The sequence below is a fragment of the Eurytemora carolleeae genome, unplaced genomic scaffold (assembly GCF_000591075.1).
Source record: "Eurytemora carolleeae unplaced genomic scaffold, Eaff_2.0 scaffold845, whole genome shotgun sequence".
NCBI classification, from domain to species: Eukaryota; Metazoa; Arthropoda; class Copepoda; order Calanoida; family Temoridae; genus Eurytemora; species Eurytemora carolleeae.
In genome coordinates, this window is record NW_019396802.1 from 160,595 (window position 1) to 172,418 (window position 11,824).

The 11,824-nt window shown below is 32.6% G+C and overlaps 2 protein-coding genes across 2 annotated transcripts in view; both read left to right on the forward strand.

Annotated features, from left to right (window-relative positions):
• The first annotated feature begins 3,152 nt into the window (after positions 1 to 3,152).
• LOC111708829 (tubulin gamma-1 chain) overlaps positions 3,153 to 11,824 on the forward strand; it is a 21,130-nt gene continuing 12,458 nt past the window's right edge. The window contains exons 1-7 of the mRNA XM_023482326.1: positions 3,153 to 3,243; positions 3,551 to 3,637; positions 5,561 to 5,651; positions 5,935 to 5,965; positions 8,938 to 8,942; positions 9,439 to 9,499; positions 9,798 to 9,874. Of these exons, the coding sequence (XP_023338094.1) occupies positions 3,153 to 3,243; positions 3,551 to 3,637; positions 5,561 to 5,651; positions 5,935 to 5,965; positions 8,938 to 8,942; positions 9,439 to 9,499; positions 9,798 to 9,874 (443 nt within the window). The remainder of the gene's footprint in view (positions 3,244 to 3,550; positions 3,638 to 5,560; positions 5,652 to 5,934; positions 5,966 to 8,937; positions 8,943 to 9,438; positions 9,500 to 9,797; positions 9,875 to 11,824) is intronic.
• On the forward strand, positions 7,373 to 8,910 carry LOC111708830 (jmjC domain-containing histone demethylation protein 1). The gene is made up of 2 exons (XM_023482327.1): positions 7,373 to 7,657; positions 8,313 to 8,910. The coding sequence occupies exons 1-2, from the start codon at positions 7,451 to 7,453 to the stop codon at positions 8,418 to 8,420; spliced, it is 315 nt and encodes a 104-aa protein (XP_023338095.1). The 5' UTR covers positions 7,373 to 7,450; the 3' UTR covers positions 8,421 to 8,910.

Below are 11,824 nucleotides of genomic sequence, written 5' to 3' on the forward strand. Positions count from 1 at the left end.
TGTTTAAAGAATAACGTTTTTTAGGTTTTAAAGAATAATATTTTTCTGTTTCAAAGAATTTCATCTATTTGTTTTAAAGAATTTGAAAAAATGGAATTAAAAAATTGTTTAGGGTTTTAAAAATTTCTTGTCTTAAATAAAATGGAAAATCTATCAGAGATTAATTCAGTGAAATTAGTCGAAGTTAATCAAAGTTAAATAAAGAATTTGCTCTTTCTTTTTTAAAGAATTTTTAAAATATAGAGTTTTAGAAAATTGTTTAGGTTTTATAAATTTCTTGCTTTGTTAAAAATTGATAATCTATCGGAGATTAATTTAGAGAAATTAATTTTAATTAATTTACACTAACATTACGCCTCACCTTCCAGTAAGTTGGAAAATAAAACAAAAAACTTTAACGATTTTGTTTTTTTTTCAGTTAAATAGAGAATTTGCTTTTTCTGCTTTAAATAATGAAACTTTTCTGTTTTAAAAAATTTGGAAAATATAGAGTTAGAAAATTGTTAAGGTTTAAAAAATTGCTTTACTCTGCTGAATATTGCAACCACAAATCTATCGGAAGTTCAGAGGAATTAAACTCTAAATTAATAAATAAATTACGAACTTTGACTTGACTTGGACATGAACAATGAATGAGCACTTGTGAGCACTGAGCAGTGAACATAGATTTTAATTTATCATGACAAAATACTGAAAAATATAAGAAATTTTACATTTTTTGCATCTCAGTTCAAATGAGCTATAGGAACAAACAGCCCTATTTAACATTTTTAGCAACTTAAAGGGAGTGACTGGCTATATAAGGTAGTAGAACTGAGTATGCAGTGTTGTGGAAAATCTCTTTCAGATTCATTTGAGTCATATAAAACTTTTTAAAGATCTGTAAATCCTGAGTTTGAGCGCAAATTCGACGTTCAAAACTCCTACTTTGGGGGTGGATACGTTTTCAGAATTAGTTTTTTTTTTTTAAATTTTTAAATAAAGACAACGAAAAATAAAGTAAAAATTATACAGTAACATTTTTACAACTTACTCTGAAATAATTTGTATACAAAAAGTTCTATCATTATATTTTGTAAATTGTTACTTAACCAAATATCGGTTAATGTATATAAGGAATACGTCTGAAAGGTACAAAAAAAATGTCAAAAATCTTTCTAAATATTTGCAATAAGCACATGTATCAGTTTCTCTCAAGGTCAGCTTTAGGCCTAGAACTTTCAAAACGTTTATAAATCATCGCGTTGTGAACTTGTGATGATGAACTAATTCACCATATCGAACATTGAGCAGAATATTTCTTTTCGGGGTTTTGAATGAGAGGAAACACTAAACATTATTATTCCTATTTTCAGCCTGAAAACGTCATAATTTTAACAGTTCTGCGAAATATTTTGAAGATAATATCAGGAACCCAGGTTGAAAATATTTTATAAAGAATTCAGAGAATCTTTTCATTTTGACTAAAAATTTATAAATGTTTGGACAGCACTATTTGTTAAATCTGACATTGAAAGCTGAAATGTGCTGTTGGTTCGCGCATATTTGTTTACACATTAGGCGACAAAACCATACAGCATAAGGGTGTCCCATTATAGACATGGGAAGTAAATGACGACTTTATATCGTCTTTGCACCATTCCGGTTTATTTCGTAAACATTATTTTGTCTTAACACAATTGTAACATTTAACACCGAAAAGTGCTAGTGTTTGAATGTCTAAAATGTGGTAGATTTTTGGGTAAAATATATCTATGTTACTTTTTTTAAGTTGATTGAGTAAGACTTTCTGCTAGAATCGCCAAAATAATTTTAACATTTTTCCTTTAAATGGTTATCATGGACATGGAGAATGGAGATCAAGTTACTATACTGGGATGTTTGTGTCCCAAAGATTCTAGGGGGTGGGGGTATTTACCCCTAAGATTCTAGGGGGGATACTTACCCCAAGGATTCTAGACGGGGATGCTTATGTTCCCAAGATTCTAATAGGGAAGGGGGTAATTACCCCCAAGGATTCTGGGGGGGGGGTAAGTAACCACAATAACCCCCCTTATTTACGCCACTGCTCAAAACCCTGTAGTTCTTTAATAAAACTGCACCACGATTAGTTGATTATAACAATCGTCTTCATTTTTACGTTTAGGATCTAATAACATTTGCGGCATTTTCAAATTAATTCGCGTCGACCTTAATATGATTCCCGCCGTCAACTCCCGAAATCGTGACATCGGATGGCCACTGGCCTTTTTCGATATCTTTCTAGCTATAAGATCAATACAATCCCGTGAAAGTATTTTAATATTATGATTTGCCGATAGATGTTGTGAGTTTTCTTTATAAACAATTAACTCGATCTCNCCGTGAAAGTTTTTTAATATTATGATTTGCCGATAGATGTTGTGAGTTTTCTTTATAAACAATTAACTCGATCTCAGCTAGCTCCACGCCGCGCTGTCGAGGATCAAAGATATTTTATCAAATAATTTACGGTCCGGTTCAGAGGAATTGGCTAGGCACATTATATCTGTAACCGAGTTACGTGAAGCTTTCTCTTGAACTCGTAGGACGGACTCAGATTGTCTGTGTACATTCATGTCAGTTAGACTAAATTTAGGGTCTGTCCTAGTGAACGATTTTTGGACCCCCCCAGCCCCCCGCCCCCCCTCCTATCAATTTTGTACATGACCAAATTATTATTTATATAGTATTATTTAGGGTTAGTTAGGTGAGGTTAAGACTCTTTCTGGGCCGAGCGCTGCGGCTAGGACAGGCTAGGGGGCCGAGCGCTGCGGCCACGGGTTAGGTCAAGTTAAGACATTTTCTGTAAGATCCATGTACAAAATTGAAAGGAGGGGGGGGGGGGTCCAAAAATCGTTCTCTAGGAATATACCCTAAATTTTACACAACCTAAGAAATTTATTTCGAAACACCGTTGAGTACACAAGTTCAATTGCTCCAGAAAAATTATCTGTTTTAAATCCTTTTCCTTGTATGCTTATCCAAAGTCTGCCACTGCCCCGAACCGCTCGGCCCACTAGCTGCGACTAGCATTTCCTCGCCATATCATTAGCCTTTATGCCCAATCTTTATCTTTACAGCAAATATCAATGCTTAAATTGCAGCATGTGTTCTATTATTCAGATTCAAAAATGTTTGAGGAGGAAGAGCACTATGTCATCAATTCATCTACACACCTTGATACACTTCGTGGAGAGCTTATTCAGCTTTCGGGACTTGAAGGTAAGCATACAGCACATCACTAGCTAAATTCCCGGCTAAGGATTTTTGGACCCCCCCCCTTTTTTTAATCATTTTATGCATAGTTATTACATTTAATACATGAGCAAAGCTTAACATTGTGGCCGCAGCGCCCGACTCCCTAGCCTGTCCTAGCCGCGGCGTTTGTCTCAGAAATAGCTTCTGATGTAATTCAAAATTAATATTTAATTCATTTGTAAAAAAGTTCAAAATCGCGTGGACTAAAATGGTTGAGGGGGGGGGTCCAAAATCCAATACTAGGACTGTAATATATTGTATGTGTGTTTAGAGTACTGCGATTTGAAAGTGTATTGCAGCGATGGAGAGATTAAAATGAACAGGCTTGTTTTGGGTCTTCTCTTCTCTGTTATAACAGGTACGAGACAACAGTTTTTTGGAAAGCTAATAAACCTGCTAGTTAGGAAACATATAAATGTGCAAGCGTATATAATTATTATTATTCAAATCTATTTATTTAACAAAAAGTACAAAAACAACAAAGTAAACTTTATATATATATCAAAAACACGTACATTCTGATTTTAATATGTTTACACAGGGATCATTTCTTTATGATAAAAAATCGTAAATATTTGGTAAATGACTTTTTAAGTTAATTAAAGTAAATTCAGTAAAGTAAATTCGCTAAAGTTAATTCAGTAATAGGCGACCAAATAGAGACCGTAGGGACAAAAAAGTACAATTTCACTTTTCATATTCTTTCTGGAGGGAAAGCATTAGACTTTAAAATAAAGGTCGATTTACAACAAGTAGGAAAAAGCAGAAACTATGAATGTGATCAGAAAAAATACAAAAAAAAAACGAAAAGAAAGCGAGGCGATTCACCAGTAAGTAACCAATATTATCTCGTTTTTGAAATGTTAACGAGAGGTGTTTTAAACAAGACCATTTATAATTGACCAAGATAGTTCGAAAAAATGCTTTCAATAAAAGACCTTTTCATATACTTTCTGGAGGGAAAGCATTAGACTTTAAAGTAAAGGTCGATTTACAACAAGTAGGAAAAAGCAGAAACTATGAATGTGATCAGAAAAAATACAAAAAAAAACGAAAAGAAAGCGAGGCGATTCACCAGTAAGTAACCAATATTATCTCGTTTTTGAAATGTTGACGAGAGGTGTTTTAAACAAGACAGATTAATTATGCGAAGACTAGTTGCATGATATCTATGTAGTGACTTAAGCGTGGGTTTTGACTTTTGCTGAAACATAAGATAGACCATATTTGAGAACAAGAAAAAGGCTATACACTAATTATAGTGTTTTGAGTACTTGAGATCTTCAATTTAAGATCTTACAGTTCAAATATTGAAATTGCATTAATGGATTAAAGTATTTGAAACTTAAATATTTAAAACTTTTTAATTTCTTATTTGCTGTAGCTAGAATTTTCCTTATATAATGACCATTGGCCGGTTCAAGACTGAGTCCGGTATCTTAAGACTGGTAGTTAGGAAATACGGATTCATAAGTCGCTATTGCTGCCTAATTTGTGGCAGGATTATCTAGCCTAGAACAGCTGTTGCGTGCATAAGTCATCCTAGCTAAAACCAGGATTTTCATCCAATCTTTACCGTTTTGACTCTTTTGCGCAACTCTTATCTCTTCTCAACTTAATATTTTGTTAATAATTATAAAGACGACTTTTAAAGAATACATTTTTTATTTTATGACAAAAGATAGATTAAAAATTCATGAAAATATCTTGCAAACTAAACTTTTTACATTTCATTATCAAAGTTAATAAAAAAATAAAAACTTTTTAATAAGATATATTTTATAGAAAAAAATCTTCTATAAAGTTTTTCACATGAAAATGTTCTTTTTTATATTGAAACTATTTTATTAATATAGTTATTTAAAGAAGGGGGGGGGCTGAATTAAGCAAAATAAGAAGTATTTATTTGTTTTTTAAACATCCCTGTATTTTATAAGGTTTCGAGAATATCGAGACCAAACCAAATTAATGCTGGTATTTAGGGTAGATGATCCTACCTAAATCTACCCAGCTGTTGGATTTGCTAACACCGCTCTTAGTTAAACTAGCATTTCTGTTAATACCGGTATTAACACAACTTATGAACGCGTAGGGTAGATGATCCTACCAACCAGGATTAGTTAAGAGCGCTATTAAGGGTTTCTTGAACCAGCCTAATTTTAAACTACAATGGGGGGTGGGGGCTTATTCGGGTTGGAAACTACGGTGAGCCCTTCAAAGCTGCTGAATAAGATGACTTTTAAGTAAGTATATCCGTATTTTGGAAACATGCGTTATTTAGATCATGGAGCTGTTTATCTACCGGACTATACACAAGAAGAACTTCAGAAATCTGTCAATCGATCAATGGCAGGCATTAAGATTAAAGAAAGGTAAGTGAAGTAGTTTTCCCTCTCTTGCTTCTCCTCCCTCATCCCTCATTACGGAGGAGGGGGGGGGTTGCACATTTGGATAAAAAGTATGGACCATAACTAAATTATTTACCGATTAGTAGTTAGTATTGCTTTTATTTCTATTCTTGATGTTTCATTTAAATAAAATTGAATGTGAAACTTCATCATGATTGTATTTTGGTTTTTCCATTGCCCATTTTCATTTTCTCGATCCTGTCCTTTATTACTAACTTACTTGGAATACTTGATGAGTTATCCCCAGGACTCCAGGTAGGAATATAGCGGGAATTTCAGTGAAGTCCTCTCGGAGTAGTGATTACGTCCTCTAGATTTACGTCCTCCTTGTGTAACCTTTTGCACACTAATCCTAACATAGTGATTCAAGGTGTTAAAGATAGGCGTCAAGTAGAGATTTAAAGATATTTAGAGACTTAGCATCCTTGATTTCAGTAGGTAAATTGTTCCATAGGTTTACTACCCGAATTGAGTAGAAGTTGTGTAGAAGATCTGTAACCAAGTTATCCTTGTTTCAAATCAAGCAGTGTGTTTACTGTTGACATGTATTTTAGGGAGGATTACTTTTCATTTAACATGTAATACATCTTAAAATAACTGAACTCGCATATTTAGGGGTTTGCCTGTTTATCTGTCTGAACGATCTCCATCAAAACTCCTTGCTTCTAAATCAAGAGGTAATGATCGGTACAAATGGTCTTTTTGTTTGAAAACGCTGTTTTTCGTTTCATTTTCGGGTCTTTCTTTAGACTTGTGTAAAAAAAATGGTTTCATTAAAATTTAAAAAGTTAATCCTATTATTTGTTAAATAACATAAATGCACAATCAAAACAGCATTTTCTTCACAGATCGGTTGAACAAATCTTTTCCTAATATTTTAATTCAAATCTATTTCATATGTTTTAATTTTCATGTAAACAAAATATCAATAATTTAGAAAAAAAATTTCAAATTAAATTAGAATTTCTTAATTTAACTTCTTTGTCAAATGACTAAAAATTTGGCTTAGATCGTTTTTAAACAAATCCCAAAAACTTAATTTGTTTTAAATTATCTGTAGGCTCTGAAGCGTTCATCCTAAAATTTTGGCCACTGGCACTTTGATTAACAATGAACTTGCATTTTGTATACTCACAAAATTAGTAAATTGTCTACTTTTAATGTTAGATATTTTATTTCCATTAAATTTTCAGTTGAAAGTCTGAGTTACGAGCTTCCTATCCGGTGTGAGAGTCCTCCTACTTCAGTGGATCCCCGTCAACTTGATCTACTGCCGGAAGACTCACTAGGGGGGACGCACAGTGTATTCAATGGATATCAAGGAACTCATCTAATCTTAATTTGCAATCATATTTTTAGTGATTTTGATTCTTATATTAAAACTTAACTTTTGAGTTTTTTGGGGGGTTTTCAATTTGAAAGTAGTTAAAACCTTCTAAAATTCATACTTATTCACAATTGTTTAAGCAATAGTGAACTTAATGGTTCTGAAGAAAAAAAAATATGGTTGTGATAATAGGCTTTAAATTAAATAATCGTATATAAATACTCTTCAAATACAATAATATCACAACCCTTCTTCATAGGGGGAAACTGCATTTTTTATGCTAAAGCTCTAAAAACACACTAATTCTATTTTCTCACTTGGATCCATATTTCTGATTCGGGGTCGGGCTATNCTCTGTTGATAGACAAGCGAAGAAGACACAGATGAGTTCTTGAGAAACCAACATAAAGATATTATAAAGCTGTGTGATGTGAAGATGAAGAAACTGGTTCTCAACCAGAAGATGAGAGAGGATATCGAGCTTGTTAAAGAGGAGAGAGGACGACGCACAATGGCGATTAAGATGAAGATGATAAAGCAAAGTAACAATCAGAATAGGATGAAGATGATGGATAGAAAGATAAGACCTAAAAAGAGGACTAGATGTCAACGCTGCATGAATTGCATAGTCATGGACTGTTTGGTAAGTATGCTTTAAAAATTAAACTTACATTTTTTAAGGGACTGTAATCGTAAATTCGTTAGTTAAAATTGCTTTAAAAAAGAAAAAAGTGGCATGTCCGATTCACAAGATAGTCTTTGAAGTTTCGTCCGATCAAGAATGAATGAGATGCTATTTTCTCTTTGATTATATTACTCTGTTTAAATGTGTAAGACCGGTGTGTTCAAGTGGTGTTCAGGGGTGTATATTTTTCAGAATTAGGATGGGGGTGTTTTTTATCAATAGGGGAAAAAAATGTGACATCTAAAAGCAAGTTTTTCATTCTTCTTGATACTTAAAAATCATTCATTTTTATAAANGTAAGTTATCAAGGAAAATATACACCCATGGTGTTTTTCTTCGTTTGTGCACATCTAATATAGTGTGTAGCAGGCATTAAGCATCGTTTACTGTACTATTCTAATATTTTTTTCTTTTTTTAGATTTTTTACTTGTTCTTTATTGAAATTGTTTTACTTGTTCTTTATTCAAATTGTTTTATTTGTTCTTTATTCAGATTGTTTTTAACATTTTAAAAAGTGATTTTGAACATTCGTAGTTTCAAAACTTTTAAAGTCTAGTTTTTTTTGTTTGAAAATGATTTTAAACAATCGTAGGTTGACATTTTTTATTCTAGATTTGTCTCGCTTGCCAGGATATGAAGAAGTACGGTGGACCTCAGAAGTTAAAGCAAGCATGTAGAAACCGTCCTAAATGCCTGTTTCTAGAAAGAGACGGCTGGTAATAACTGATCATTTGCGATTATAGGAGAGCCATGATCACTTTTACTTCGTAAATTGATGGCTTCATGAAGTCTTTTAAAGTATAATCGCTTCATTAAAACATATTGAAAACCTGGGAAATATAAACTTTTTTTGTATTTGATAGATTTTATTCGATCTGTGCAACTTTACTCAGGTCAATATATCTTTATAAATATTTATAAAGAAATAGAAAATTGTAATGCTTTATTTTGTCGTTTAAACTGTTAAGCATTAGTTAGAACTAGTCCTTTTATCGCATTGTATAAACCTAAGTGTTACTGTAAAGTTTTAAATTATTTAGATATTTGCAAATTTTGTACTGTGGACAGTATTGTACTATAACATGTGCACTGTGCTGTGTACACGGTGTACTGAGTGTACTGTAAATGTTTGTCGTGGTAAATTTGTTTAAATGTACTGTAACCTGTATGCTATGTGTGCCTTTAAACTAATCTAAATTTTTGTTTCAGACTAAAGGCATTTTTGATATTTTTGAAGCCAGACCAGGTATTTTTTATTTCTATTGCTGGGAATGTGTATCTTTCGTTGTTAAATCTTAAATTTAGGATCAATTTTGATGCCAATCTGAATTCGTTTAACGAAAAATTGGATCCATTTTACTTAAACGTTCAATTTTTTTTATTTGCTTGATAAGACTTGATTGATAAAAAGGAGGTCATTCGAGATGCAGAAACTCAACAATTAAGATTTGTAAAAAATAAACTAATTTGGGGTAAAAAGTATCAAAAATATCTACCCATTCCCTTCTTCCCTTTCTCTATATCAAAGAAACCTTTTCTCCATCTACAAACTTCTTCATAGGAAAAAAGGGCCGGATGGGGGATTGGGGGGTTGGAGGTAGGATCTCTGTAACCTTTTTTTCCTGGACGTACAGAAAAATTCAAACTTGTAACTACATTAAATCATTTAAGTCAATCATATTTGGGATTTCATTTTTAAAATATTTTATCATCGCCCTTGTCAAGCCCCAGCCTATCTAGGAATACTACTGGAGCACGCTACAGAGGGTATAGATAGGAAGGATGTTTTCTTCTACCAGGTAAATAGATTCAATTCGGTTGAGCTGTGTGTTTGTATCTGTTCTATTTTATTGGTTTTTCTGCAACTTTTTTGATTCATTGTTTTTTCCATGAGCAAGTTTATTGACTGATTATTTGATTGATTCCTTGATTGACTAAATAATTGATTAGCTGATAATTATTATTAAATGAATTAATTGATTGATTGGTCATGTTCAAGACAGATTTTTTTATTAATAAATGAATTGAATACACATTTGATTAGTTGATTTTAAATCAACTAACTTGATTGATTGATTGATTGATTGATTGATGTAGGCTGATGATGAACACTACATCCCTCGGTCAGTGCTGCTGGATCTGGAGCCAAGAGTCATCAATACTATCATGAACAGGTATACTCAGTACATTAAATACAATACAAGGGTTTATACAGTACGTTAAATACAGTACACAGATATAAACAGTATATTAAATATAGTACAAAGGTATATACAGTATATTAAATACAGTGCACAGGTATATATAGAGTATAACTAATACAGTGCACGGGTATATACAGTACATTAAATCAGTGCTGAGGATCCGGATCCAGGTCTGCATCAATATTAAATGGATCCTAAGCACTGCATTAAATACATTTCAGAGATATATAGAGTACATTAAATACATAGAGTTCATGGGTATATAAAGTACATTAAATACAGTTCAAAGTCATATACTGTCCATTAAATACAGTACAGAGGTATATACAGTACGTTAGATTCAGTACACAGATAAAACCAGTATATTAAATACGGTACACAGGTTTCCACATTATTCTGCCCTCTACCTAGCCTATGTCAAAAGCAGTACACTCTTGGTGACCCTAAGGGTCCCTGCTCGGTCACTAAAGTTTGAAAAACGGCCGGTTTTTTTGCGATTTTAACAATTTTTCAAGCCGGAGCAGGGACCTTATACATCAAGCAATCTTAATTTGTTTTCTTCCTCTGTAATATACATGATGTTAACTAACATATAAAAAACAACTCTTCTTGACATCTATTACCAAATCTCCAAAAAAAAGTTCAAAAAGTAAAATTTTTGAGAGAAAAAAATCCGGAAAATTTTTTATTTCTATATCTTACATCCATCCTAAGGTTACAGAGTTAGACATATACATTCATACTCAGACATATAAACCTGGACAGTTAAGACTTGTCTTACATCCATACTCCCTAGACAGTACATCCAAACCAAGACAGTAAGACATATCTCACTTCCATACTTAGGCTTATATACCTTGATAGTTGGGCATATCATACATTCATACTCAGACATATATACCTACATAGTTAGACCTATCATACATTCATACTCAGACATAAATGCCTACAGAGTTAGACATATCATACATCCGTACTCAGACATGTAAACCTGGACAGTTGGACATATCTCAACATCCATACTCAGACATATATACCTAGACAGTTAGACATATAATACATCCTTACTCGGACATATCCTTCATTTATACTTAGGCATATTGATGAGATATGTCTAACCCTAGTCTAACTGTCTAAGTATATATGTCTGAGTATGGGTGTATGACATGTCTAAATGTCTAGATATACATGTCTGATGATGGATGTGAGTTATGTCTTACTGTCTAGGTATTTGTGCCTGAGTACGGATGTATGATATGTCTAACTGTCTAGGTATATATATGTCTAAGTATGAATGTATGATATGTCCTACTGTCTAAGTATATATGCCTTAGTATGGATGTGAGATAAGTCTGAATATGGATGTAACATATGTCTGAACTGTCCGGGTTTATATGTCTGAGTACGGATGTATGATATGTCTAACTGTCTAGGTATTTGTGCCTGAATACGGATGTATTATATGCCTAACTGTCTAGGTATATATGTCTGAGTACGGATGTATGATATGTCTAACTGTCTAGGTATTTTATGTCTGAGTACGGATGTATGGTTTGCAGGGTGGCCAAAATGTACGGATTGTATGGATTGATTTTTTTTTAACCCTAAAATTGTACGGAATGTACGGATTGTACGGATTTGTTTTCAAATTGTACAGATTGTACGGATTTTATCCTGGAAAATACACCGTTTTTTTTAATTTTCACTCATTTCAGCAAATTTTTCATGAAAATAAAAAAAAATTCTCGTCAAAATGAAGTTAGTTTAACTTATTTTCTGCATTCTAAATAATATTAGATTGATTAATGTTTCAATTGACAATCAAAATTCATTCATAATTTTCGAGATATGTCCAAGAAGTGTTTATTTGAGAATATGTTCCATAAGTACTTATTTGATTGCTTATTCAAGAAGATGTTC